Genomic DNA, 27,402 nt, shown 5'->3' with positions numbered 1-27,402 from the left:
CCTGCAGGTTGGGGTGGGAGAGGGGGTCAGGCACATCCTCAGGGAGAGGAACTGAGGCAGGAGAAGACAGAAGGAAAAACGGGGGGGTGGGGGCAGAGAAACCAAGAGGAGGAAAGTGAAGCTCCCGGAGGAGACAGCAGCAGGAAGGGGAGGGAGAGGGAGAGGCCTCTCCTCTCCTTCCACTCCCTGCCAAGCATTCGATACAGGGCTCTGAAAGCAAAGCTGAAGAGGGCAGAAGCAGAGAAAGAGGGAAAATCGAGGCTCCGTAGGACTGGCGGCGGGGGGCAGTCCTGGCGGCCGAAATGGGACCAACCCCCATCCCAAATCCCCCACCCCACTCTGCCACTTCCCCCTAAGCTGCCAACACATCTGGTTTCCACAAATGCCACTCCCCACACAAGCCCCCTCCCACCCCCTCCACCCCACCCCTTGACCCAGGCCATCCCAACACCGGAGGGGAAGAAACTTTCTTAAGGTTATCCTATTTGCAGTATCGCCCCAGCTCCAGCCCCCCACGGGGACTGCTAGAAGGGCAGGTTGGCCATGCCGCCCGGCGCCGGGAGGTAGCCCATCTGGCTGTCCAGAGACACACTGCGCTGCCGCAGCGGGTGGGACACCATGAGGTTCTGCTGGGGCGGGGGGCCCATGAGAGAGCCCTGCGGGGGGAGCATGTGGGGGGGCTGGCTGTAGACCTCACCGCCCACTCCCCGCTGCTTCATCAGCATGAAATTCTGCTGGGTCATGAGGCCTTGTGGAGGGGCCATGACCCCCTGGTGCAGGCCATGGGGCACCATGCCCTGCTGTGAGGGCACACCTGTCCTGCCCAGCAAGGACATCTGTCCGGGGTGGCACATGGACATGTTGAGCCCCCGCTGGACGCCCTGCTGGCCCGGGAGGTTGGGGGGCCGGGAGGGGGTCTGCTCCGCCATCATGTTCTGCAGGTTCATGAGATGCAGATTGGGGGGCTGGGCCTTGGGGGGCTGGTTCTCGCTCTTGGGGAAGTACTGGAGGGTGCTGCTTGGCTTCTCCGAGGGGATGATCCTGGACAAGTCGAACTCGGGGATCCCCGTCGGGGTGGGCCGGATCACCTCGCTCAGCTCAGGGTCGTTCAGCACTGACGCCACCCCGGGGAGCACGCCCGGGGGGTATGCGTCGCCCATGCGGCCGGCCATGCTTTTGCCCATCAGGTGCTGCTGGGGGGGCAGGGGGCCTGGCGGCTGGCTGGGCAGGTCCTCTGGGGGCAGGGCCATGCCTGAAGGGTAGTGCTGCTGCAGGCCGGGTCCCCCGCCCCCGCCCCCACTAGGGGCCATGGCACCGTGGGGCTGCTGCAGCCGAGGGGGGAAGGGCAGCATCTGGGAGGAGCTGGGCACAGGGCCGCAGGGGGCATTCAGGGAGTCTGGGCCCCCTGGAGCCATCATCGTCGAGTTCTGAGGGGGCCCTCCTGCCCCCTGTGCATTGGGGTGCAGTGGAATGTTGGAGCCCAGAGGGGTGGGGGAGGGCAACATGGGAGGCGGGGGGTCATGGGACAGGGGCTGCTGGCCTGGCAGGTTCATGCCCATGGGGCTCTGGGCAGCGGCTGAGTTCAGGTGCATCTGGGTGGGCTGGTTATTGCTGATCCCTGCAGGGAAAGAGAAACGGGGGTCAGGAACCGTGTGCACCCAGCTGGGGGAGGGTGCAGAACTCAGTCCTTCCCCACTCCCCAGCCAGGCTTGGTACCAGGGCTGAGGGCTTTCACCGTTGGCCTGCCCTAGCTGTGAGGGAAGGGACTCCAGGCACTTACGTGAGAAGCCAAGAGGCCCAAGCTCTGGCCCAGCCGGCCAGGGACACATCAGTAGGTGGAAAGACCACTCCAGCTTTCTGGGCTTGGCTTCACTGAGCGACAACGAATGGGAACTGTGTCCTGGGACACCCCCCACCCCCCGCCCCGACGCCCAGGGCTCTTTGGAAGCACAAAAAAGCCAGCAGGACCGCAGGGGCAGCCGCTGGCCGTGGCAACTCTTCCCACTCCCAGTGCCTGCATCAGCTCTTCTCCCCGTGGCCCCTCCCGGTCCCCGCACCTGGCCCAGAGCCCTGCGGTGGTGGTGGCGGGGGGAGCAGGGGCCGGTCGGGCAGCAGCTCGTCGTCTGAGGTGGCGATGGTCTTGATGGCATTGTGGTAGAGCGGGGTGGAGCTGGGCATGGCGTACTTGGACATCTGGGACATCATCAGTGACAGGGGGTTCTGGGAAGGCGTGGGGTCTGGGGAGGAAGTGAATGGCAGGCTGGGGTTCATGAGGCCGCTGGGAGGGTTGGCGGGAGGCGCTGAGGAGCTGCTCCGGGGGCCGCTAGGCGGGAGGGCACCTACAGAAGCGCGGAGACAGAAAGAGCAGGGGGTGACTGGGGAGGGGAAGATGAATTTGGCTGCTCACACCGGGGGCTTAGGAAGAGGTCAGCTCCCAAATCTCCACCTGACCCCTCCAGGCACAGATGTCCCACTCAGCACAGGCCCCCACTGTCACTACAGCCCACCTGTCTCCAAGAAGTTCCTGCAGCCTCATGGCCCCAGGCAGTGGGGAGATCCCAAATATGACCCCCTTGACATGCCTGGGAGATGAACGTGGTGCTCCCTGTGAAAGCGCACACACAGCTGCCAGCGTCTGCCCCTCGAGCAGAGCCGTCTACCCCTGGGCCCTGGCACAGATGCCTTAACTCACTCCCCTGGCCCAGCAAGAATACCCCCACCGGGGAGGCTCCCTGTGCCAGAGGCCAGGGCCCACTTGCCCGGCCCCGTTGACTCACTCTGTTCCACGTTGCCCAGGGTGCTGGAAGAGTTCATGTTCAGAGGCGGCTGCTTGTTCTGGGGGACTCCGGGGCTGGGCATGGCTGTCTTGGGCGAGGCGACCCAGCCTGGAGAAGGCACCGCCATGGAGGGAGACTTAAGCCTGCTGGGCGAGCCGGTGGGCGAACGGACGCTGAGAGAGGAGCTGAGGACCTGGGGTGACTTGAGAGGTCCTGGCGGGTTGGCCGAAGGCAAGGGCACCATCTGTGAGGGAGTCTGGGGTGACTTGAGGTTGGCGGAGGGCGAGGTGACCAGGGGTGAGTGTACCTGGCTAAGGGTGGGCGACTTCAGATGCCCCATGCCCGGCGAGCCCATCTGATTAATACTGATGGTGAGGTCTGAAGGCCGTCTGCCCAGCCCCCGGTTTGGGGCTGAATGCACAGAGCCGGGAGGATTGGACGCAGGAGGCAGGGGCATGTGGCTGAGCCGGGTGGTACCCACGTTGGCCATGGGCATTGAGCTCTGGTCGGGGCTGAACATGTCTTGAGTATTGCCCATTTCCTGGGGCATGGCTTGGTAGGGTCCCTGGCCCCCAGAGAACCCCTGCTGGCCCTGGCTGGGAAACTGCGAGGGCATCAGCATCTTCTGCGGGCCGCCCATCATGCCGCTGCCGCTCTGGGCCCGCACCCGGGCCATCTCCTCGGGACTGAGGCCCTGCGGCCCCATCATGTCCCCGGGGCCCCGCATCTTCTGCGACATCAGCATCTGCTGCTGTGGGGTCATCTGCACATTCAGGTTCATGTTCATGTTCATGTTCACATTCATGTTCATGTTGAGGTTGCCTGGCCCCATGGGTGGGTCCACCTCCCTCAGCCCAGACTGCCCCATGGGGGGACTCAGGAGGCCCCGACCTCCACCAAACTCCATGCCCATGGGAGTGCCCGCCAGGCCCTCGCCGCCAGCTATCTGCCCGGGAAACATGGCCGGATCCATCTGCCGGTGCGCCTGCATCATCCGTTCCACCTCCATGCCCTGCCCCATGCCGCTGCCGGCCATGCCCAGGGGGCGCTGCATGCCCATCGACCGCTTCTCCAGCAGCTGGTGTCGCAGCAGCTCCTCACGAACCCGAGGGGTCATAAATCGCTCGGCTTCACCCTGCCCGCCTGGGTAGGGCACCGCGTTCTGGGCAAAATTGCCAGGCCCCCCCATAGGGGGCAAGTCTTCAGTCCAGCCCATACCCGGCCTCACAGGCCTCTGCATGGCATTCATGGGCACCTCCATGGGCATACCCTGTATGCCCCCAAACCCAGACACCCGTTGCATCTGGTTGCCTGGGAAACGGGGACCGGGGAAGGGTGGTCCACCCCGGAGCTGCATGGGATCTTGGACATCCATGGGCCCCCGCAGCTGGGCTCCCATCCCGGGGGGCCACTGATCGCCAGGCTTGCTGTGGTAGGGAGGCGGTGGTCCCCTCACCATCATGCCCCCCATGCCCATCATGTCCTGCAGTGGGCGGCCCCCATGCAGCCCGATCTGCTCCTCCTTCCGCCGTTTCTCCTCGTAGTACTCTTCCTGCAGCTTGCGCCAGGCCACCTGCTCAGGTGTCAAGCTGTCCTGGCCCAGCCTCTGCATCATCATGTTCATCTGCTGCCCCATGTCCCCACCCGGGGGGTGCCCAGGCACTTCATGCTCCAGCGGGGGGCCCCCGAGGCTCTGTGTCTGCGAAATCATGGACTGCAAGGGCTCCTCGTACTTCTTCAGCCCGCTGGTCGGGGCCGTGGGTGGCTGCTGGGGGGCGGGAGGGGCTTGTGCTGGTGGTCCCCCCTCGCCCGCTCCTCCAGGGGGCCCCTTGAGGAAGGGCTCAGTCTCCCCGCTGCGGAGCAGCAGCCGTTCAATGTCTCGCAGCGTCTGGAGGGAGCGCTCCCGATGCTCCAGCTGCTCCTTGGACAGGCCCTCTGAGCCCACCAGGCTCCGCTGCCCATTGCCAGTGGGGGCCTCCCCAAGCAGGGCAGGGCCGGGAGCGCTGCTGGGCTCTCCTCCAGGAGGCAGCGGGTTGTTGGCGGTGGAAGCTGTAGGGGTATTAGGGTGGGTACCCCCAGTGCCACCACCCGTGCTGGCAGCTCCCACCGAGTTGGGTGTCAGGTCCTGACTGGTGTCCTCAGGAGGCCCCTCGGAAGGCAGAGCAGCGGGGGCGCTGCCTGGGGCTGGGGGTGGCGGTGGCGGCAGTGGAGGAGGCTGGGACTGAGGGGTGCCTGTTGATGGTGTGCTCAGGGGTAGCGGTTCTGGGGTGGGTGGCACTTTGGGGGCCTGCAAGAGGACAAAGGCAGAGCACATGACAGGTAAGGGGATGCACTGGCCAATCCGCTGCTCACAGAGCACCACGCCCAGACCAGGTGACACACTCACCTGGTCCAGCTTGGCACGGGGCACATTCTGCTGGTGGTAGGCGAGGATGGAGTCGGCCCGGCCCTGCAGCACTGCCTCCGCAGCCCTACACAGGAGGGTCGGGCACAGACAGCTCAGAGAGGCGGGCAGGAAGGAGCCCTCAACCTCACCCAGCCCAACCCAAGCCAACCCTGGCCCCCTGCAGGCACTCACTCAGGACCCCAGGCTGAGGGGTGCTAGGCAAACAAGGGCTGAGGCACTTACGTGTTGGCCAGGTGGGTGGTGAAGACATACACAAACTGTGAGGGAGGCTTTCCCGGGACACCCCCGCCTCCACCCCCGGGGGCGTCGGGCCGGAGGCCTGGCGGGGGCCCATGCGGGGGGCCTGGTGCGCTGCTCTCACTGAGGGGCAGTTGGGCGGCTTGGCCAGGACCCAGCTGTGGGGCCGCCATGGCTGGGTCTGCTACATTACAATCTGCACAGGAGAGGAGAGGGAAAGAGGCCCAGATTTAGAGAGGAGATCCAGTGGGGGGACAGCCGCCCACCCCCCTGCCGCTACCGTACGATCCCAGAGATGCCCAGGGACAGAGAGGCTCACTGCTTCATAGCTCGTGTCCACAGGGTCATCTGGGGCCCCAATCGGGCATTTTCACTAGTCTAGTTTCTATACTTGCCCTAGATCTTTGAAAAGGATGGAAATTGTGCAGACCATGTGGAGAGGAGGGAGAGGGAAAATGTGACCCTTATGAATAGGCTCCCGCATGCTTGGCACCCTGACGGATGCTTATGGATGTGATTCCATCTAATCGTCACATCCCTGGGAGGAAGCTGTCGTACACTCCACTTGTCGTATACTCCACTTGACAGCCTCAGAGGGATGACGTTACTCACCCAAGGTGACACAGCCAGGCAGTGCAGAGCCAGGGTCTGCACCAGGCAGGGGCTGCAGAGCCCCGAGCGTGGCCCTGCTCCGACCCCTCGCCGTGGTCTGTGCGTGTGTATGCACGTTGGCCAGGTGAGGGGAGAAGGCAAAGAGCTTGTACAGCTGATGATTCAAACGCTGAATGGTTTTCATTCTAGCCCTACCACTAACTGTTCTGCAACCTATGACAAGATGTTTCCTCCTTCTAAGCCTCAGTTCCTTCATCTGTAAAATGGAAACACTAACTCCAGCCCTGCAGGAGGGGGAGGGGCTGGTCAAAGAAATCTATTTTTACAGCAAGTTCACAACCATGTCACAAACTAAAAAACTGTTTAGAAAACAGAGAGTTACAAAAGCCTGACATACTGGGTTCACTGCCAGGGTAGACTGGCCATCCTCGGCACCGAGCGAGGTTTTGTTCCATGGTCACAGCCCTGACTGTAAGTCCTCGCCTACAAAAGATCTACGCTTGGTCATTCATAGGTCTAGCGAGTGGGTGGAACTTTGCCACCATCAAGTGCCTGGCCTGCAGACAGTAAGTGAGAGCACCTACTGCCCCAAGTTGTCTCCCTTGAGCTGGGGCAGCAGCCACCTTCCCGCAGGCCCACTGGCAGGCTCCTCTTCTTGAAGAAATCTTCTCTAACACTCCTACCTCGTTAAGGGCCCCGCTCTGGACCCTGTCTCTCCAGTTTTACATAGAATAACAAAGCCAGAAGTTTGGGGGGGGAGGGGAACTTGAGAGCTGATTTCAATGTGTGAGGGCTGCCCCAGGGAAGAGGAAGGTGCACATTCAATACACAGAACTAGGACTCCTGGGCATGAGTTATGGGCAGAGAGGCAGGCTTTATTTCAATAAAATAACTTCTAGTACAATGATAACAATAAAAGCTAAACACTGGGGACTTCCCTGGTGGCGCAGTGGTTAAGAATCTGCCTGCCAATGCAGGGGACACGGGTTCGAGCCCTGGTCCGGGAAGATCCCACATGCCGCGGAGCAACTGAGCCCGTGCACCACAACGACTGAGCCTGTGCTCTAGAGCCCGCGAGCCACAACTACTGAAGCCCATGAGCCTAGAGCCCATGCTCCGCAAGAAGAGAAGCCACCACAATGAGAAGCCCGTGCACTGCAGCGAACAGTAGCCCCCCCTGCTCACCTCAACTAGAGAAAGCCCACGTGCAGCAACAAAGACCCACTGCAGCCAGAAAAAAAAAAAAGCTAACACTGTTCTAAGTGTGCTACATGTCTCAACTCATTGACTCCTCACAACAACGCTAAGAGAAAAAGATTATTTTTATAGATGAGGAAACTGAGGCCCCTTCCCAAATTTACACAGATAATAAGTGGAAGACCCAGGATATAAACCCAGGCAGTCTGATTGCAGAGTCTGTGCTCTTAACCTCTACATTATACTGCCCTACCATCAAGAACCCTTCGAGAATCTAATGGCAATATAACTAAAACGGTAAGTGCTTGCCTTGGTATCGGGTATGGGGTGTTAACAATTTCTTCTTTGATTTCCCTGTGTTTTCATGTTTCTACAACGGTACAGTCTAGTGTTATAAAAGTGAATTGAGGAGGGTCTGCCCTGGGAAGCAGTGACCACCCCCATCTATCACTGAAGGGTTTGGCCAGGGGCTTGTGGACCACCAGTGAGTCCCCTGGGGTGGGGGTGGGGGGTGGCTGGGACCAGATGACCTTTAAAGTGCCGCCAGCTGCAGAGGCTTCAGTATTTGATCCATACACCACCTCCACGGACATGATCTGCCCTTTCCACAAACATCTGCTGAGTCTGTTTCCTCCTCTGCATCATAGTAACACCTACCTCACAAGGCTGTTATAAGGATTAAATAAAACAAAGTAGCAAAAAGTATCCTGCATATTTTTTTCTTCCTTCTTTCTACAGTCTGGTTTTCGACAAGTTCACAATTTAACATTCTCTGGTTAGTTTCTTACGCATTAAGTTGTTTCTCCCCACACACAGACATAAGCTTGGAGGGAAAGCATCAAATCAATGTATATGGGCTTCCCAAGGGCAGGAGTATGTCCGTTTCTCCCCCATCACTAGTGCCAGGCCCAAATAAATGCTGATCAATGCAAGAATGAGAGGGGTGGGCGTCCACCCACACCCACTCCTTGTCCTGGTGATGCGCTCTGGGCACTTGCCAGGAGTCAATTAGAGGGTAGGGAAGGGCACCAGACACACAGGCAATGTCAGCTCACACCCAGGCTTAGCACAGCTTTGCGCAGCCGAGCCAGCTGTCCAGCTCCCAGTGATGCTGGACCCTCACCGCCCTCCCTCTAATAACCAGTAGGTGGCAGCATAGGCCAGGAATTCACGGGAGGAGGTGTAGATGTGGCCAGGAGAGGCCACCTGAGGTTCAACCTACCCCATCCTGGTCCCCAGGGAGAGGGGGCCACCGAGCACCTGGAAGGCAGCAACTGAGCTGTCACAGTGCAGGGAGGGACTGAGTCAGAGATGTGAGATGGGAGAGGAGGAGCCTGGGCTCCTGACCCTTTGCTCCCTCTTCCCAGGCTGGGCCTTCTGAAGCCCTACATGAGAGGGAAGTTCCCTTAGGGCAGCTATCCTCTGGGGGCACCAGGGGCCACAGCATCGTGGCAGTGATGGGCACTCACTGTGGGTGGCCCCAATGGGCTTGTCATCCTCCTCGCTGTCCGGTCCTGAGCACCATTCGTCTCCACTGTATGGCTGCTTCCGCTCCAGCACACAACGCCGCTTACTCCGGGGTGCCACTTCTGCCCAGGCAGGCAGGGGTCAGAGTGAGTACCCAGAGGCCCCGGGATCCTTCCCAAGCCCCGTCTCCCAGATGCCCCACCCCAGGGGGCACTGCCCCGGCCATGGTGGGCACTTTGCCAGCCCTTGGCCCCCACCACGACACCATTTGTTTCTGATTTCTCTCTACAGCCCTGCTGCCTGCCTCCCCTCCCCCACCCAGCACCAAGCCCAGCATAATCCCCAACCACAACTGGTTCTAATTAGGGCTGGGGGGGGAGGGGGAAACTGCTGCTACTCTTCCAGGCCCCAGTGCCTACACCATAGCTCCCACCAGCCAGGATACCAGGAGGTTCCTGGGAAGCGTGAGGGTCTGCTCCTCACCCCAGAGCACCTCCCTCTCCCGCTCTGGGGGCTCTGGTGGGAAAGCAGGAGAGGCATGAGACTGACCGACCAGAGGCCCCATCACTCTGTGTGGCCCCTCCATGGGTGGCACCTAAGGATGAGACATCTCCATCCAATCCTGAGAGAATGACCAGATGGGTGGGTATAATGGGGGTAAGAGAAACGTGTCCCCGGCATAAATGCTGGAGAGGAGTGGGGGTTGAGGATTAGGCAAGGGGGCTAGAAAGATGGTCTCCCAGCAAGTGTGAGTCTAGGGCTGTGGAAGATGCTGGGGTCTTGGGGATCAGGAAATGGGATACCTTTGGCCTCCGCATCCAGGGACGGTGTCCCAGCCTCTCGCTGCTCTCCGGAGTCCACAGACACGCTCCGCTCCCTCTTCACTTTGCCCTTGAGCGAGCTGAAAGGGGGCACCCCTGCCTGGGGGTTCTTCAGACTTGAGTTGCTAGGTGAGATCTGGTTGGCCTTGGCCCCATGGTTCCCCGCCCCCACGCCCTTCGAGCCCAGGTTGCAGGTGGGTCCTTGGTTCACATTCTGGTGCTGGGATTGGGCCCCGCCATTCCCTGTCTTGCCATGATTGGTCAACTTATTTTCTGGGTGCATTGGCTTGGCTGGGGCAGGGGGGCAGTGGCCGCGGGGGGACAGCGGCGGGCTCCCTGGAGCTTCTCTCCTCCTAGGGTGGGGTAACCTGGAGAAGGTGGAAGAGACATGAAAAGTTAATCCTGCTAGGGGTGTAGCACGCCTGGATTTTAATCGCCCCATCCTGCCTCACCTAGTGGTAGGGGAGGTGGGGGCTGAGTGGCATCTTAAGACCACAAGCTATCCCCTACCCCCCTCCATGGCTCCTCAGAGAAGGGTTGATTCCCCTCTCCACCTTGGGCAGTGAAGATGGGGCAACCCCCTCCACCCTCCAATCCCCACAATTCAAACAAAAACCAGGGCCTCACATTGGCAGAATCCAACCCACCCCCAGCCCCCGGCATCCAACAGACTGCAAGCCTCCATGGCAACCCCCCTCCACTAGCACCTGGCCAACACTTAAGCATCCTCTTGTCAAGGGTTTGCTGTCTTCAGACTCTTTCCAAGGTCCCCAACCTCAACTGCCATGTGTCCCAACACCAGCATGGAAGGGGCACAGGACCTGAGGGTCACTGCTCCTGCCCCAGCCCCATTCCCCTGGGGAAGTGGGGAAAAGCACACCAGAGAGTGGTACCCACTGGTCCAGACAGCTCCCCAGAGCAGGAGGGGAATGCCTCAAGGGGGTGTACTAGTACGCCTGGCCGGCAGGCAGGAGCAGGAAAAAAAATGGGGAGGGGACTGGTGTGCAAAGCAGACTGAAGCCAAGGATTCCTGCAGCCTAGGCTGCGGGCCCTTTAAGCTCCAGCCCGCTCCCCCCACCGCCTCCCCCTCCCCGGAGACCTATTAATAGCCGCTGGAAAGATCACATCACGGGAGAGGATATTTATCCCCCCTCATTCCACACCAGCTCAGATTTATTTCAGCTCTGCTGTCCTGCTGCTGCCGCCTGGCCCTGTCTGCCGGCTTCTCCTGGAGAAGGGGAGGGAGGCAGGCACCGCCCCTCCCTCCAGCTCCCACCCCCAGCTAGACTGAGGCCAGAGGGCGCCATCGGACCCGACAGTGGGGTGGGCAGGGGTCTGCTCAAACCGTTTTTAAGAGGAAAGGGCTGGAAGGGACTAGAACAGCAGGCTTAGCTGGTTGCCATTCCCCTCTGTCCCCTGGGCCCAGGCACTAAAGCTGTGGGCTCCTGCCTCGGGGCAGGCCTTCCCATTCTGACCCCCCTTTAGCCCGCCGGTGGCCTGGAAGGCAGGTACTCAGGGGGTCTCGCTCTCCAAGCCTGCACAGTTCAGTCCCATCACCACTGGGCCCTTCCCTTCCCCTCACTCCACACACATATCCCGCCCTCCGCGACACCCACACACCTTGTCTTGTTAGCCAGGATCCTCATGGTTCCCACACACAGTGGGGCTACGGCCCCTGTGCGTGCCCAGGGCCCAGCCAGGTACTCGGTACTGGAGCAGGGACTGCAGCAACAAGCCCCAAAGAGAAAACTTGTGACTTGGGGAGGGGGTGTGAGAAGGGGAGGGGAGACGGGAGGACCCAAGAGCCCTGGGACTAGGGAACTGGGTAGGGTAGGGTGTGAATGGCAAGGAAGGATTACTAGTCGGGGTCTGGATCCTAGTGGCCGCTCCTATCCCCATTCCTCCCGCACCTTACCCTCAGGGAGCTTGCAGTCTCTAGCGAGGTCTCCCCACCCCGGGCCACAGGGGCAGAATTCACTAAAAGGATGGGTTGCAAAAGTGCCCACTTGGGGCGGCCGCGAGGTCTGTCAGGCCCCAGGGGGTTGGGGGGGGACTCCCGCCCCCAGGCACGCCCCTCACCCGGGGGGCGGGGGACCCCCTGGCGCCCCGCCCCCAGCTCTGAGCCCTGCCCCTGGGCGCCCAGGCGGGAAGGGGGCCGCGGGTAGGGGCGATGCCCCGCCCCCAGCTCGAGGCCTAGCCCGTGCCCATCCCAGCAGGCCCGGGCGGGCAGCGAGAGGCCTGGCGGGGCCCCGGGGCTGCAGCTGGGCTCTTCTGGAGACCAGTAACGCTGGCTCAGATTCCTCCCCGACCGCAAGAATGCAGGAGCCTCCCCTCCCCCCGCCCCAGCACCCCACCCCGCCCCCTTCGGCAGAGCCAGAGCGGAGAGGCCGAGCGAGCGAGCGAGCGAGCGAGCCAGCGAGCCGGGGAGCGGGCGACGGGCAGGACTGCAGCGTGCCTTTCCCGGCCCCGCACGCGCCGCCCGGACAGACCCACGGCCAAGTGCGGCGAGGGGCCTGGCGCGCGCCACGGCGGGGCCGAGGTTCGGTCCAGTGCTAGGCGCCGCCAGGCAGGGGCGCTGGGACCCACCAGCACCCAAACTCTGACTCACACACCCTCGCAGCTCACACGTGGACGGGGAGACAAAGACACGCACGGAGCCCAGGAAACTAGAGGCGCGCTCACGCCGGCCCGCGGAGGTGTGCGGGAGGGCGAGGGAGGCGCTGGCCGAAGCAGGAGCACAGAAGCAGCCTAGGGCATGTTTCCAGAGGGGGCCAGAGGGCAGAGAGGGAGCGCATCGACTCACTGAACAGATGAAAAGACTGAGGCCCGGCCACAAGGGAGCCATAGAAAGTTGAGCCCGGTAGTCACAAAGAAACACACACACGGGGCCATAGATACACCAACAAACAGACTTACACAAACACAGAAGCCTCACACGACCGCCCCCAGAAAGGGGTGGGGGGAGAGGAGGAGTCTTGGGCCAGAAGCTTTGTCCCGGTGACAGGCCCAGTCAGACACCGGCCCACATTCCCTGCCCACATTCCCTGCCGAGCTGCCGGAGGCTGGGCTGGGACCTGGGGGTGGGGGGCACACCAGTGACCCTGTGGGAGTCTAACCCTAACTTAACCCCAGGGCACATTGGCCTTCCCCACCCCAGCTCTGTCTCTAGGGAGGGAGGCTCCTCAGGGGAAGATTCCAAAGTCCAGGGCCTGGCTGGGAAGCAGCCTGCTGCCAGCCCCCATCTCCTGCATCACGCGGGGTCGGGTGCGGTGGGGGGGGGGGGCGGGTTGGGGGGACTGAGGTGGGGAGAGCTGGAGGGCACCTGGGCTTAGGGGCAGGCCTATGGGGCTGACCTGGGTCCCAGGCTTCCACCTTCACCACCTTGCTGATCCTCAAATCATCTGCCAATCATCTGCCACGACAGCATTATTATCCCCATTTCACTGTGAGGAAACTGAGATCGGGGAAAAGGAAGTGACAGGCCCCTGGGTCACATGGCCGTTACATGGCAGCACCAAGACCCCATTCCCCTGGTGTTTCCTCTACACTGCAGTGTCCTCCCCTCAAGTCATGACAGCTCATCTGAGCCTGCACCAGACAGATGGGCTTCCCACACGCCGCAGGTCACCGGACCCAGCCTCCCGGGGTTGGGGCAGGGCAAAGGCCACCCACTTTCCTCTGTTTACAGCTTCAAATATCAGGACATCTAATAATTTGGGAAGGGGCTGTTAGAAAATTAGTCCTCTCCAGGGTACCCCGTCAGGCGAGCCTCCTCTCTAGAAGAATCTTGGAGTTGCCCTCCCCTCTAGGACTCCACCCTCTCGCTCCCACCCAGCAGCAGGACGAGCTGAGTCAAGTACAGATGAGTCAGGACTTTCCCATCTCACACCTCCCCCCTTTGCCCCTCAGGGGTCTGCCCCAGATCCCAGAGATCCCCGTCCTCCTCTAGCACTCACAGTCCCCGGAAGAGACCTGGAAAACCTTGGGGATGGGAGGCAGGAAAACTGATTCCTGGTGGGTGCAGTTTTTAAACAAACAGTGAAGGGGCTTCCTGGCACCAGGCCAGGAGCCCCCGAGATGGGTGAAAGGACAGGGATGGAGCTCTGGGAACACAGCGCTGTGGTTGCCTCTTAGGGGGTAGGGTGGGGAGCAGTGACATGTGCTCACAAACAGGGAGCAGGTGCCAGTCACCTGAGTGAAGAGGCCAGGGGCAGACCTATGAGAATGGAGCCCAGGAGGCTGCTGAGACGAAGCCTGCCTGAGATATGGCCCTCCTCGTGCAACGTGGGGTGCGGGGTGGAGGGTGGGGGGCAGTGACCTAAGGGTTAAAGTGCGCCTGACCTCAGCTGGGGGAGGGAGACCAGGAAGGCTTCGACGGGGCAACCTGCCTATTTCCAGCTGCCCCCACCTTGGGAGCCTCTCCTTGGTTCACCAGCCAGCCCACCAGTCTTATTGCCCAGCTCAGAACCATCCAAAGAGGCAGTGAGAACATGCTTGGAGGGTCCATGCTTCCACACGCAGTGGGCAGACACCTCTAGAGAGGAAATGGGCTGCTAGGACCCTGCGGTAGCTGAAAGAACAGGAACCTGCTGGGAGTGTTAGTGGTGGGGTCCTCAGCCACTGACTCAGGGAGAGGCAGCACTCAAGACAACAAGGTCCCAAGTCCCCTTTCTCTTGGGTGTCAGGACTCCTTGGTCCCTAGAAGCTCTCCTCTACCACCCAGGTCACTTCCTCTTCCTGAGGTGGTGACTCAGCCGGGTGGGGAGGTCAAGGATTCAGAGCCCAGCAGGAAATATGCTCAAGAACCAAGGTATTGCTCTGGGACCCTCTGTGTGGGGACTTCCAGGCTTGGGGGGCCTTCCCCTCACCCTGGTTCCTAGCAGCTCTCCCCACTTCCGCCCACCTCCTGCCAAAGGAGACCATGCAAATCAACCATTTTGTCTGGGAGTTTCCAGCCCTACCCCACCTGCAGCCCCAGGGTGATGTCAAGGCAACCCTAACCCTGCTGGGACATGGAAACTCCTGGCCCCAGACCTTGCAGTCTGGGGTCTTGGAACAGGGTGCTTCTGGTGGGGATTCTGCCCTTCTGGAAACCACCAGACTAAGTGGCATTGCCTAGACAAGCCGGAGGTCACCTCACTTGGCTCCCGTAGCCAGTGCCCAAGTGGCCAGGCCTTGGGAAGCAGTCACGGCCTGGCAGTAGGGTGCCCCCAAATGCTACTGCCCAATCTCTGGCTGCTGCCTTCCCCGGGGGGAGGGGGGGGAGGGGGAGGGGGGCACAAGGAAACAAGACAGGGCAGGAAGCCCAGGCAGGCAGCGGGCACTCTGGGCCAGGCACAAACAGCCAACACAGGAAACCACAGCCCACCCCCGCCCACCCCACCCACCCAAAGCTCTGGGAGAAGGGAGTGCCAAAAGCCTGGTACCCCTGCAGGGGCGAGGGCTAGGGGTTAGCCTGGGGCAAGGGAGGAGCAAGCAGTTCTCCAGTCCTCTCTCTGCCCCAGACCCTACCTCGGGAAGGGGAGAGGAAGCCAGGCTGGCAGAGGTGGTGCTGCCTCTTTAAATCCACCGAAATCCTGAGCTAGGCCCAACCCAGCTCTGGTTTCACAGGAAGGAAAGGAGCTCAGGAGCCAGCAGGGCAGGCAGCGGTGGCTGGAATTAGCCCCACCGGCCCAAATATATCTGGTCTCCGCCTGCCACCCCACTGGCACTTCCTGCCCCCTGGCACCTACACCACCCTGGGGGTGGGAGAGGGGCTAGGTGCTACTCCCCACCCTGTGGGAAACCCCGATCTCCCCAGATGCCCTGTCGCTGGGTACACGTGTTGGGAGGTGGCGTCCCAAGCCTGGATTCCCAGAAGGGAGGAATGGGCAGGGTAGCTCCCTGTGGGCCCTCACCTGGCCTCTATCCTCCAAGGGGTTAATCTGGCCCTTTTTTTTGGGGGGGGGATTAGGGGTGGCCCAGGAACCTCCTCCAAACTGCCTGACTGCCTGGCGGCTGGGAACAATGGGGCCATTGTGGGAGTTGCGAGTGCGGGCAGACTGCTGGCACAGGCAGTGCACCATGGGGCGCGGGACCTCACCCAGAGCCCGCCTGCCCGCTCTGCTCTCTCCCCCAGGTACTGCCAGCGTCAGAGGCATCCTCCCAGCCCTCACCTCGCAGGCCTGGCCCAAACTCTTGGCACCAGCTGCAGCTGGAGGGCCCTCGGGCTCTGCCCACATTGACATCCAGACTGCTGTGACCCTACAGGAAGCAGGGGCATGTGGGCCAGGACGGGTGGGGGTGGGGGCTGATGAGACAGGATGTATGCCTGTGATCCTCCCGCAGGGAATACAGGAAGGCCAAATGGGGTTTCTGGTGTCAGTCCTGGCACCCTCAGGCAAGAAGGGCTTAAGGGATTGTGAGAGCAGTGACAGGCAGGGTCCCCTGACCCCAGGCCTCCGTTCCTACACTCATTGCATAGACCTGCTCCCTGAGGAGGCCCAGTTCTGTCAGCCTCGCCCTCTGGGGCTGGGACACTGGCAGTGTGAGTGATGCAGTGGAATGGGAACCGGGTTTGCAGTCAGGCCAACAAGGATGCCAATCACATCCCACCCCTTCTGAGCGACGGGACCTTGTCCATCCCTTCAGCCCTCTGAGCCTCAGTTTCCTCATCTGCAAAATGAGGATCAATACATCGAGTGAGATAACTAATAGTGAAACCATCCAACAGAATGCCTGTGACATACTCGGCCCTCAACAAACCACCTCTGGCCATGATGTCCCCTTCTTTACACCCTACATGGCACCCAAATCCGTGGGCATTTGGTAAAGATGGGCACTCTCGAGATATTTGCTCTTGAGTATCCAAGGGATCGGGGCCCAGGGGCATCATCCCAGTGGTATCAAGTACAAAAACTTGGCTTTTTCTCTGTCCTCACAGAGGCCAGCTCCCTCAGCTAGCACTCCCCTGGGCATGACTGGGTTTATCGACATACACTCAAACCCAGAGCATGAACCCAGAGAGCAGTTATCCACTCTCTTAGCCTCAGGGCTGTCTCAAAAGCCCAGGAGAAAAGCAAAGGGGAGTTTCCTTTCAACAGTGGCCCAAGTCCCATCCCCTCCACCAGCCACCCCTCTCCCCGACCTACTCCTTGGCAGTCTCCGTGCAGGGTCTGGGCTGGGAGGAAGCTGGAGCCTACTTTCTTGCCCTGGGCCTCTTTAAAGAGTGGAGGGTCTGAGAGGAAAAGAAGAGCAACTGGGACAAGCAGTTCTGAAAGTAGAGGTCCAGAGAGAAGACCTGTGCTCTTCTCAACTAGAGAGGGCTGTCCCTCTCAGGGTGGCTCCACAGCCCCCAAAGGGTTAACAAGGCCCTAAAAATAACCTGCTCCCAGCAGGACCTGCTGATTGGAACCCTCCAGCCATCTGTTCCCATTTTCTCCTGTTCACATTGGAACATCTGAAACCAGCCCCAGAGCCCCAGCCCGATCCCAAAAATAGCCCCAGCCTGCCCAAGGAACAGGCCCCAGGGGCTGGGCAAAAGCGGCATGGCCAGCCCAGCAGTGAGGCATGGCCCAGGCCAACACTGAGCCCTCACTCCCAGGCCCATGGAAGGGAGGTGTTCCCTCTGTTCCCAGAAGGAGGTGGTCAGTAGACCCAGGGGCTCCAGCCCACCCACCTTGGTACCAGGCCAGAGAAGGTACCCAAGAGCCCTGGTATCCCAGGCACTCTGCCACATCTGAATCCACTTTCTCCAGAGATTTGGACACGCACTTCCCAGAAGACCAAACCACTTATCTGCAGAGCGTCCCTCTTTGTGGGCACACCATCCCTGCTGCCCAGTGCTGGGCTCCTCACCCAGAAGTTCCCAAGCCTTACCCCCTCCATCATCCGACTCTCATCCCGGGGCCCTTCGGAGCCTTGCTCACCCAGAGTCACTCAGCATTCTCCCCTGGCCTGCCCCAGGTAACACAGGGTTGAAACAGAACTTTACCCAGCCCTGCCCACACTCACCCACGCCGCAGAGGAAAGGATTCTGGGGGTGTCCTCTGGATGCTGGTATGACCCCACCCCTCCTCTGGGCTTCAGGATGGGCTTCTGCCCATCTGTGTGCAGCAGGTGCCAGGCATGCCCATCTGGGCTTCTATACATATCACAGGCCGGGGTACTGCCCTGCCACGCTCAGAGAAGATGCCCAGGCAGGGTACAGGGAATCCAGTGGACCCTGGGCCCCAAGGCAGACCTAACAGCTGCCATCCATATAACAGCCCCACACTGCTACTTTTCTCCCCAAAGAAGGTCCCTGACCCCTTAGGCCAGGAAAGAGAGGAGGCGGCCATCTAAGCCATTTAAGAACAGAGTGTCTTAATGGCTGTTCAGCCTGGTGAAGGAACAGAGCATCAGGGGATGGGATGGTGGGAGGGGTGTTGAAGCTGATCTGAGCTAATAGCATGGGGGAGGGAGGGCTCAGCCCTGAGAAGTGCTGGGAGATGTGGAGGGAGACAGGCCCTAAGACCTCAGACCCCTCTCCAGGCGCATGGCTATTCGGCAAACTTGCAACCAAGATGTTAGTTTCCCCTCAGTGGGGAAACTGAGGCAGCAAGAAGGTGGGTCTGGATGGGTATTAGAATCTAGGAGTCTGAAGTGTTGGAAAGGCTGTCTCTTTCCCACCGTCCATACTCTCCCCACCCCCATCAATTCTTCCCCTGCTAAAGCCCCCGGGTGGACCATGAGTTCCTGTGAAGAGCTATGACTAATAATAACGAGGAGGAGCTCTAACGTTTATTGAGCATTTACTCTGTAACATCAAGCTGTCCTGAAGGCTTCACATGCATTATTTAATTTAATCCTCTAATTTAGTACTCTACAAGAAAGTTCTCTTGTTATCCCCACTTTACAGATAAGAAAACGGAGGCCCAGGGAAGTTGAGTAATTTGCCTGAGGCACACAGTCCAAAATTAGGAGAGTCAGGATTTGAACTCAGACACTCCAGCAGCAGGGCTATTAACCATTTCACAATACATGTTCACCCTGGTAGCAGCCCTCTGTGCTATGATGAAAGAATTGGTGCCTCACCCCCTCATTCCATACTCCCTCCAACCCCAATGCACACCAGGTCCTAGGTAGAGGCCACAGTTCCTGCCCAGGGAAGAGATCAAAGAGAGGCCACCACTCCCCACCCCCTCAACACAGGTGCCTGGCCCACTGGGGTTCTGAGAGCAGAGTTCTTGGGCCACCCCAGCCCCATCTACCCGCAATCTGTTACATCGTCACCCATCCTGGTCCCTAAGAGTCTGGGGAAGGAGCAAGGCAAGTTACCATGACAACAGCACAGGCCCCTGCTGAGAGGCCCAGAGGCAGGAAGAGTCTCCGCAGGTGGGGGTCAAAGGTCAAGTGGGACTCACTAGTGACGAGTGGAGTCCCAGCCCTGCCCCCCCCACCCCGCACCTGCTCAGCCACACCTGGCACTGCCCCCCACTTTTTTCATTGCCTGAGTTGGGAGCAGGACCACTTCCTCTGTGTCCCTGAGGGGTGGTGGCCTCCAGCAGGGAGGGTGGGGGGACTCGAAGCCCCTCCCTCCTGGGGACAGTCTAGGAGAAGGGCCTCCTCGCAGTCCTCCGCTTTCTCCAGCTTTCCCTAGTCAGACCAGGAGCCTACAGGCAGGCGTGTTTGTTGTGAATTCAGGGAGTTGTTGCTAAGTAAGGAAGGAGGGGGGGCAGGGAGGGAGGGAGGGAGGGGGTGGGGGTGGCAGTAGGGAGAAAGCGTGTGTGTCTCTGTGTGTGCCTCTGTGTGCGTGTGTGTGTGTGTGTGTGTGTCTGTGTGTCTGTGTGTATGTGTGTCTAGGGGCCAGGGCAGAAACCACATTACTGTGGCCGGTAGCCACCCTGGCTTTGACTCAGCCAGCTGAGGCCAAAGCCAGCAGGCGAAGGGGAGCAAGAACTTGGGATGCTCGGGAAGGAAACCGTACCTTGCCCTCCAGGGGTGACCAGGCTGGGGCTCCCCACCACCCACCCCGGCTGGGACTTTCACTGGGGCAGCAGCTGTGGCGCTTTAACCCTTCCTGCCCCGGCCCCGCCCCCATCCCCTACCGGGTTCCAGGTCGTAGGCAGTCAGCACCCTCTCCTCGGGGGGGAGGAGAATGAAAGGAGAAGTGGGGGCAGAGAGCCAGGAGGAGGGCGCCGGAGACAAAAAGCCAAGCAGGAGGCAACGGCAGAGGCAGACAGAGCTGAGCGAGGAGGCTGTGAGGACACACATAAGCACACAGACCTCTCACCTCAGGATAATGCGTGTCGGGCTCAGGCTCAAGGGTGTGATCTGGGCTGGGGCTCCCTGTGGAGAGAGGGTCACAGCTAGAAGCCCCAGGCCAGCAATCTCTACCCCTGCTCCTCCCAGAGCCCCAGCCCCACCCCCAGCACGCACACACTAAGCTTGTACACACAGACGGGCCTGCAGCTCCAGGAAGTCCCTGAGCTACTTGGACACCACCCCCCCTCCACGACTTCTGTGGATTGGCTGGGAGCCAGGCCTGACCCAGCGGCCCCACCGCACAGCTCCCCCTCCCTCCCCTGCAAGCAGGAAAGGAGAAGGCGCTGGAGATGCCTTAGAGCTCCCTCAGAGCTCAGCCCACAGGGAGAGGGGGGAGGACTCCCACGGCCTGGCCTGAGGACCCGGGTGGAGGGATGGATGGGGAGGCCTGAGGACCCCAGCTTCCAGCCCCAGCCACCCCGGGGTTATCCTGTGTCAAGGAGAAGAATGGTGTGGGTCCTGTGTCCCCATGTGGTCTCTCTTGTCCCCTGAAGATGCCCCTGGGGACCGGGCTTGGCTGGGAGGGCCTAGGGTGAGAGAATCAGGCTTAGCAGTTCAGTAGGAGGGGGCTGGGTGAAGCTCCCACAGGCAGGCGGGAGGGAGGCTGGTGGCTGGGCTCAGTTTGTACTGGGGGTCAAAGGGGAGTTCTTTTCCGAAGAATTCTGGGAGAGACGCCAACTAGAGCAAGCTGCTAACCACCCCTCCCTCTCTCTCACTGCACTGGGTGGGGGGGTGTCCCTGCCAACCAGACTTAACCCTCTCCAGCCTGTGGTGCTCCCAGGCACATGACAGGGGAGTTGGGGAAGGTCCCGCTGGGCTCAACTTCCAGTTCTAGGGGGCAAGCACAGGGTGTCTGCCAGAACACGGTACCACTTGGCCCCATCTGGTACTGCCCCGCCCTGCCGCCACCTGGGTGACTTTTCTGGGCTCATCTCCTGAAGGTGTCTGCAGTGATGTGTGTGTGCGTGTCTCAGAGACAGAGATTGAGAAACAAACTGAAAATTCCTTGCCAAGGCCCTCCCCCTGCTGGGTCACTGAGCACTGTACCAACCTGTGCCTCTACCCCTCCCTTCCTCCCACTGAGTCCTGGGACCAGAGGCCATGGGAAGGGGGTTTATAAACAGACAACTTTTCTGTCTGCCCACCTCATGCTGCTGTCTCCATAGGCCCTTGACTCCGACAAACAGCCCCTGCCCCAACCCTCTTCTTCACTGATTTGCTACAAGTGCTTCAAGTATTCAATTATAGCCTGAGATCCCAGGATGGGAAACTGAGTCACAGCGAGGCATCAGGGATTCCAAGGGCCCGCATCGCATGCAGACATAACTCTACTAACACAACTCTTGCTTTGGCAAAAAAAGAAAGAAAGCTCCCCTTAGCAATCCCCACCCCCCTCCTGTAAAACACGATTAAGGTCAGACATCAAGAAGGACTTCCCAGGGTCAAGGCTACAATGGTAGCCGGCCTCGCATCCAACGCTTCATATTTCTGGGGTGGCACATCACCACACCCCCGCCCCAGCGTTCCAGGCCCCTCTGTCTTCTGCTCAGGCTGGAAATACGAGTGTCTTGTCTTGTTTTGCTGTCTGCCCCTAGCTAGCAAAGTCAATTTTTCTGAACTTTAGCCACCAAGCTCCCAGGTCTGATGTGGCTGGCTGTTTCTTGTCCCCAATGAAGCAAGTGACCCCAAGGGTAGAGGGTTAACTCCCTTTCCCCAGCCCTTTCTGGAGAGCACTGGGCTGCCCTGTGACAGCCCCCACGATATCACTAGGACAAGAAGAGGATGGACTGGGAGTACTGGGATCCCTTAAGGTGCCGGGTGTCCGTGAAGGGCAGAGGAAGAGAGCCCAGCCTTGGGGACAGTTTATCCCAAAGTCTCCCCACTGCACAATTTCTCTCCAAGGACCACAGAACTGCCAGAAGCCTTGGCCTCGCTCCAAGAAACCTCCCTATCAAAGGACAGAGGACTCCATGTCCCAGGGAGCTATGGGGAGACCTGTGGCTACGCACCCCAGACATGTTCTGAGGGAGGAGGATAGAGGCGGCAACAGAAGCGGAGTGCACTGAGTGTGCGCACATACGCACACACGCACGTGCATCAGAGACACAATCCCGAGCACACATACTCCTCAGATACTCCCAGACGTGTACCTGAGAGAGAAACAGACACAACCCCCAAAGACACACATCCAGGAGACCTCTTTAAAATAACCCAAACTCCCCAAAAATGACTCCTTAAGACCCATAGAGGCTCCCATACTCAGAGAAGGCCAAAGAGAGCTCGAGAAACACAAATGACATCAGCCAGTCACACAGAACTACTGACAGACAGAAGACAGACCCACACTGGGATACACGAGCACACACACAGAGTAGTATGCACATGGCCATGTGCTAGCGCACAAACTCACACACACACACACACACACACACACACACACACACGCAATGCACAGCATGAAGTCAGATTAGAGGACTAAATTCTGGGCTAGTGGGGAGGAGGGGAGTCAGAGCAGTGGGGTGGAGAAGTACTCAGGGATTTCAAAACAATCCTGGTTTCGAAATGCTGGAAACGCTGGATTCAGGGCCATTCTCAGTTGAGGCTGGAGGGTGGAGAGTGAAGGGGAGGGGGAAGACAGGCCAGCGCAGGGCCACCAGCCCATTGGAAGAGGGACTTGGACAGAGGGCATCCCAGCCCCTGGGCATGGGGACTAGGCCAGACACCAAGGTTAGGAGGGGCAGGTGGCCCAGGGCCAAGCAGGGAGGGCCTGGGGTGGAAAGGAGGCAGAGAAGGAGAGGCCTCCACTTCAGCCACTGACTAGAGAAGAAAGAAGGCGAAGGAACCTACCTGGGCCCTTCCCCGACCCGTGGGTGGGTGGTAGTGGCCACCTTCCCCCCTACAGAGTGGCAGCTGGCTCCCCTTCCCCGCCAGCTAGCAGAGCCCCAAGGCAGGCCTAAAGCTAGGGGTCAGAGGGTGTGGGAGGACAGCAAGGGCCTTCCAGGGGACCCAGGACCACCCACACTCAGGGCAGGGTGGGGGACATCTCCCTGGGAAGCCAGAGCTTCCTACCTGGGTTCCCAGAGAAGGGAGCTCTTCGGGAGGCTGAGGCACTACAACAGACCCCCACATCCAGGAAGTCACCCCTCTCCTCCCAGGGCACCAGGATGCCCTTACTGCCCCTCCCCCAACCTCCAGGGAAAGTCGGCAGCTCTCTCCCAGGGAGGGGAGGTCAAGCCAGGCTGGGGGTGGGGCTCTGGAGGCCTGGCCCTGGCACCCAGCAGAGGAAATGCCAGGCCTTAACTCCAGGCTGCCTTCAGGGAGGCCCATCCAAGTGACGTGCGGCACCTCTAGTGCTGCAGTTTTCTTCCCCTTGCCCCTCAGCTCCTAGCCTCTGGCTACCTGGCCCTCCAACTGGCTCCAGCCCAAGCTCTGGTAGTTAGAGGGTGGGACCTGGGGAAACTTAGCGCCCCTGGAGGAGCCTCTACCAGCTTCATCCTGGCCCCTTGGCCAGTCAGAGTCTCCTCGCCCCAGATCCCTGGGGGCAGCCCCCACAGTGTGGCTTACAGGTGGGCAGCTGGTGGGGCTGGCAGGCAGGGGCACAGATGCCAAGCTAGAGCAGCCAGGTGCTCAACAGGTTGAGCCAGTCCCTGGAACAGCCAGCCCCACCCCAGGGAGAGCAGGCCTGGCAGAGGCTCCCTGCCCGCGGCACCCAGCCTGTACCCGCTTGGCTCCCACGGCTGCCCACTTTCCCACGGTGCCATCCCCTCTGCCCCCTCCCCCGAGGTCAGCAAGCAAGCAGTGCCCAGGGTTCCTGGCACAGGGAAAGGATGCCGTTTCCCCGTCACCCCTGGGTGCCCAGGCTCTTGGAGTGCCTCACTACCAGCAACCAAGGAGCCCCCAGAAGAGTAAACATGGCATCAGGCCAAAAGGAACCCCAAAGTGCCCCCTACCTCCTCGCAGGCCTCCTCCAGTCCTGGGCAGACTGGACACTCAGACACCCTGGCTCCCCGCAGCTGCCCCCCCAGGGCGCTGGGACAGAACTTCAGCCCGCAGCGCCAGAGGCAGTGTGGCGGCCCCCAGCTCCTGTCTTGCACTCCCTGGAGGAGGGGCTGCTGAGCTGGGGGACTGCTGGCTCCCTCCACTCCTGCCAGAGCTGCTGCTGCCTGCAACCCTGCTCCTTTCCTTCCACCCCACTCCTGGGCTCCACGCAGCTCCATCCCGGCCCCTCCCCCTACAGGCAGGCAGCCCCCTTTGCAGGCATCTCCTTTAATCTAAAGCAGGTGCCAGGCATTCCAGCCCTTGCTGAGTCGACACTGCCACCCACTAGGCCTCTGCCCAGAAGGCTATTGCCCTGCCTCTTCATGGAAGTTGAGTCTACGGCCCAGGGCTCCTGCTTAACTGAAATACCCAGAAGTTGGGAGGCAGACACTACCCAAGGGGAATCACGGGTGCCCAACACAGACTCAATAAGCAAGTTCACTAGGTCGTACATTACCACTGCTGTGATCGATTGTGGACCACCAACACTAATCCTTCTCCAGGACTCTGTAATCTCTTCCCACCTGGACCCTCAACGTCAGTAATTAGAGACTCGGAGCCTCCATACGGACCTCCAGAAACCATCTCTAGCGTGAGGCCCCTGCTACCCCGAGCACAAGAGTCACACTGGATCCAAGGTTATATAGGTATTCTCCCCTTCAGGAGCACCCCTTCCAGCATTAACCCCTGCCCCACCCCAATCAGAAGCAACACAGGTAAGCAGAACGCCTCCAGAGGCAAGTGGCCAGAAGGGTGAGCTTCCAGGCCTGGTTCTCCAAGGCCACGGAGCCTGATCAGCTGAGGGAGGGCAGCACCTTCCGTCCTGATACCAGAACCGCCCCCCCCCCATTCCCTTACCTTCCTTTCTCTCCCATTCTCATCCTGTCCTGAAGCTCCTATCAGCAGGCACCTCAGAGCTGATACCAGAAAGACAGGGCCTGAACATGCTCTTCCCCTGGGGCCATGAAATCATGGTCCTGACCCAGAGAAGGCAGCCAAGCTAGTGCTGGGGGGCAGCAGACAAGCCAGGCAGCCCCAGCCCAGAAAAAGTAGCTGCACCTTGGAGAGGCTGAGGAGGGAGGAGAGCAAGGGGAGTGGAAGCCCACCCACCCTGCGGGTCTCATTCAGCGAGCTGCCCAGAGGCATCAGTAGGGTTACAGCAGATACTGTGCGAAGACAGCTTTCCTAGGTAAAACAGGAAACCAAGGCCAAAGATCAAGGGGGCCTCCAAGCCCCTTTCCCGGGGCTCAGTCACATGCCCAGCTCACCTCTCCCAGAGCAACACTTTTCCTCCCTGTAGCAGAGGCCCCCAGACACAGACACAGACCCACACCCCAAGCAGCAGACAGACAGAAGGAGGAGGGAGGAGGGGGTGTCAGAAAAACCCGGAAGGAAGGAAGCTGGACAGACAGAAGCCAATCCTGGCTTCACTGCTCCAGAGGGACACCCTCCAGACTCCCAGACTGTAAGGGACACTCTCCTCAGCTCCCAAGAGGGAGAAGGGGAGAGTAGACCTCGGTGTCCCCTGAAACCAAATTCCAGCAGCCCTGGGACAGGACATAGTCCAGCCAAGCAAGAAGCCCTAAGCCTCCCCTCTCTTCCTCACATTCCTCCCCCAAGAGCTCCCCCAGACCAAGGCAGGGGCTGTCTCCGCTTAGCAAGGCAGAGACACCTCCAAGGAACTGTGTGACTGCCCCCCCACCCCCCCACCCCCTGCCAAGCCCACATCACTAAGAATCCTAGGCAGGGGAGACTCCTCCAGTCACAGCCCCCGCTGCTCCTAGGCAGTGCTTGGGGGCAGAGGTGACCCCCAGCAATCTCCAGTCCCCACGCACCTCCTTATGGAAGCTCCTATAAGCCAGGAGAGGAGTGCTGGGGTGCTGAGACCCAAGGGGTTGGTGAGCCTGTGAGGGGGACTACATCTCCCAGAAGCCCCCAGGGCAGAGTTGCTGCTCCAGCTGGCCCAAGGCCGGCCTTGTTCTCTGTGCTAGGGTGGCAGGGTCCCCTGGCTGCCCCTAAGCCCTCCCCTCTGTGCGCTGGGGCTGCCAACCTGATTGGGGGCCCAAGAGTGGCCTCCACTAATCCTGGGGGCGTCCCCGACCCCTTAAACAGCCTGGGGGTGCGTGCCAGAGGGCCAGAGACAATCAGATTGTGTTCCCCCTCCCCAATTCGAACTGGATCTCCCTCCTCACGCCTCTGCTGGCCTGGCATGACTTTCGCCCTCGGCCCCAGCCCTCCCCTCACCTCGCGCGGGTCGGGGGTCCTCACGCCAGGCCGGAGTTGGACGCCATGACCAGGTCAGGGCCGGTGGGTGGATTGGGGTCCTCCTGCTCGCCAGTTGGAGGTGAGGAGGAGGGCGGGCAGGTGGTGATCTTTTGATCCTGGACGCCTTGATCTCAATACCAGCCCGGCCCGGGAGTGGGTATCCGGGAGTCGCTGGGCGCCTGGGTTCCTGCTTTCCAACCGCGGAGCATGGTCTTGGGCGCCGGGCAGCGGCGGGAGAGCGCGCACAGCCGCCCGGCCTTGGGCTCAGGGCTGGGGTCTCAGCCCCGAACCTCACGGCTCCGGCTCCTGCTCCTCCTCCCTTCCTTCCTTCCTTCCTTCCTTCGCCTCCTCCTTTCACTTTTCCCGAGGCCCGCGGGGACGGTGGGCGCGGGGCGGGGAGGGGGCTGTCTGGGCGCTTATTGTTGGTCGGACGCCGAGGGTCCGGGTTGCAGTCCCCGGGCGGCGCGGCGCCGGGGGACCCAGGCGTGCGGGCGTCCGGCCGGCTGGCTCCGGGCAGCGGCGGTGGTGCAGCGGCCCCGAGTCCGGGGCATGTCCGGCCACTGGCTCCGCCGTTCGCCGCCGCCTCCCCGGGGTCCCCTGCGCTGCCGGAGCCTCGCTCGCCCCTCCACTCGGCTCCGCTCCCCAGCCTGAATAAGCATCGGGGCTCTCTGGCTGCCTCCTTCTGCCTTCATACCAGAGCCCGGAGAGGCCCCTGTCAAAATAAGAGCTCCCCCATCTCGCTCGCCTCCTCGCCCAACCCGGCTCCCCCAGCCTCCCAGTGGTCTGACTCGGTAAGGCGCCCGGCCGGCTAGCGGGAGGCAGGTTGGCCCGGGGGCGGGGAGGGGGCTTCTATGCCACTCTCCACCCCATTCCCGAGGACTGGGGAGGAGACGGGCTAACACCATCTCAGGCTGGGGAGAGGTTTGACAAACGTACCCTCCTATCTACGCTGATTGGAAGCAGTGGGAGTTGACTCCCCCCAACCCCCAACACTCACTCACACTCTCTCTCTCTCCCTCCCTCTCTCTCTCCCTCCCTCTCTCTCTCTCTCACTCTCTCTCTCTCTCTCTCTCTCTCTCCCTCTCCCTCTCCCTCTCCCTCTCCTTCTCCCTCTCCCTCTCCCTCTCTCTCTCTCTCTCTCTACTGGGTCCCCTCTTCATTGTATCCACCCACATTCATTATGCACTGAACATCTCTTTATTCACTTTATTCACCTCTCTTTCCTAGTAGACCCTGAGGATGTAGACTGAACTTTTTCACTTCAATCCTCAGCAGCGCAAAGTGGATACTAAGAAAA

At 60.6% G+C, this 27,402-nt stretch overlaps 1 protein-coding gene across 4 annotated transcripts; it reads right to left on the bottom strand.

Moving 5' to 3' along the window:
• Positions 1-440: 440 nt before the first annotated feature.
• Positions 441-26,821, bottom strand: BCL9L (BCL9 like). 4 transcript variants are annotated; one of them, XM_060017833.1, is made up of 10 exons: positions 26,085-26,821; positions 19,771-19,826; positions 11,139-11,240; positions 9,501-9,886; positions 8,700-8,819; positions 5,407-5,617; positions 5,164-5,248; positions 2,778-5,064; positions 2,058-2,339; positions 441-1,618 (listed from the first exon to the last, which is right to left on the bottom strand). In XM_060017833.1, exons 3-10 carry the CDS (start codon positions 11,162-11,164, stop codon positions 525-527), a joined length of 4,491 nt encoding a protein of 1,496 aa, XP_059873816.1. In that variant the 5' UTR covers positions 11,165-11,240; positions 19,771-19,826; positions 26,085-26,821; the 3' UTR covers positions 441-524. The 4 variants fall into 4 exon arrangements, with proteins under 4 accessions (XP_059873816.1, XP_059873817.1, XP_059873818.1 ...); XM_060017834.1 differs by lacking the exon at positions 19,771-19,826; XM_060017835.1 differs by lacking the exon at positions 26,085-26,821 and having other exon boundaries at positions 19,771-19,943.
• Positions 26,822-27,402: the final 581 nt, after the last annotated feature.

This window comes from Delphinus delphis, chromosome 8 (genome assembly GCF_949987515.2).
Source record: "Delphinus delphis chromosome 8, mDelDel1.2, whole genome shotgun sequence".
Classification (NCBI taxonomy): domain Eukaryota; kingdom Metazoa; phylum Chordata; class Mammalia; order Artiodactyla; family Delphinidae; genus Delphinus; species Delphinus delphis.
This window is presented reverse-complemented; position numbering and strand designations above follow the sequence as displayed.

Coding starts and splice junctions, on each gene's coding strand:
- BCL9L (XM_060017833.1), bottom strand. CDS start 11,164: ATGAGGATCCTGGCTAACAAGACAAG. Junction 5,618..8,699: donor GCCCATTGGGGCCACCCACA/GTGAGTGCCCAT, acceptor TCTCCTGTGCAG/ATTGTAATGTAGCAGACCCA. Junction 5,249..5,406: donor ACCACCCACCTGGCCAACAC/GTAAGTGCCTCA, acceptor CCTCCTGTGTAG/GGCTGCGGAGGCAGTGCTGC.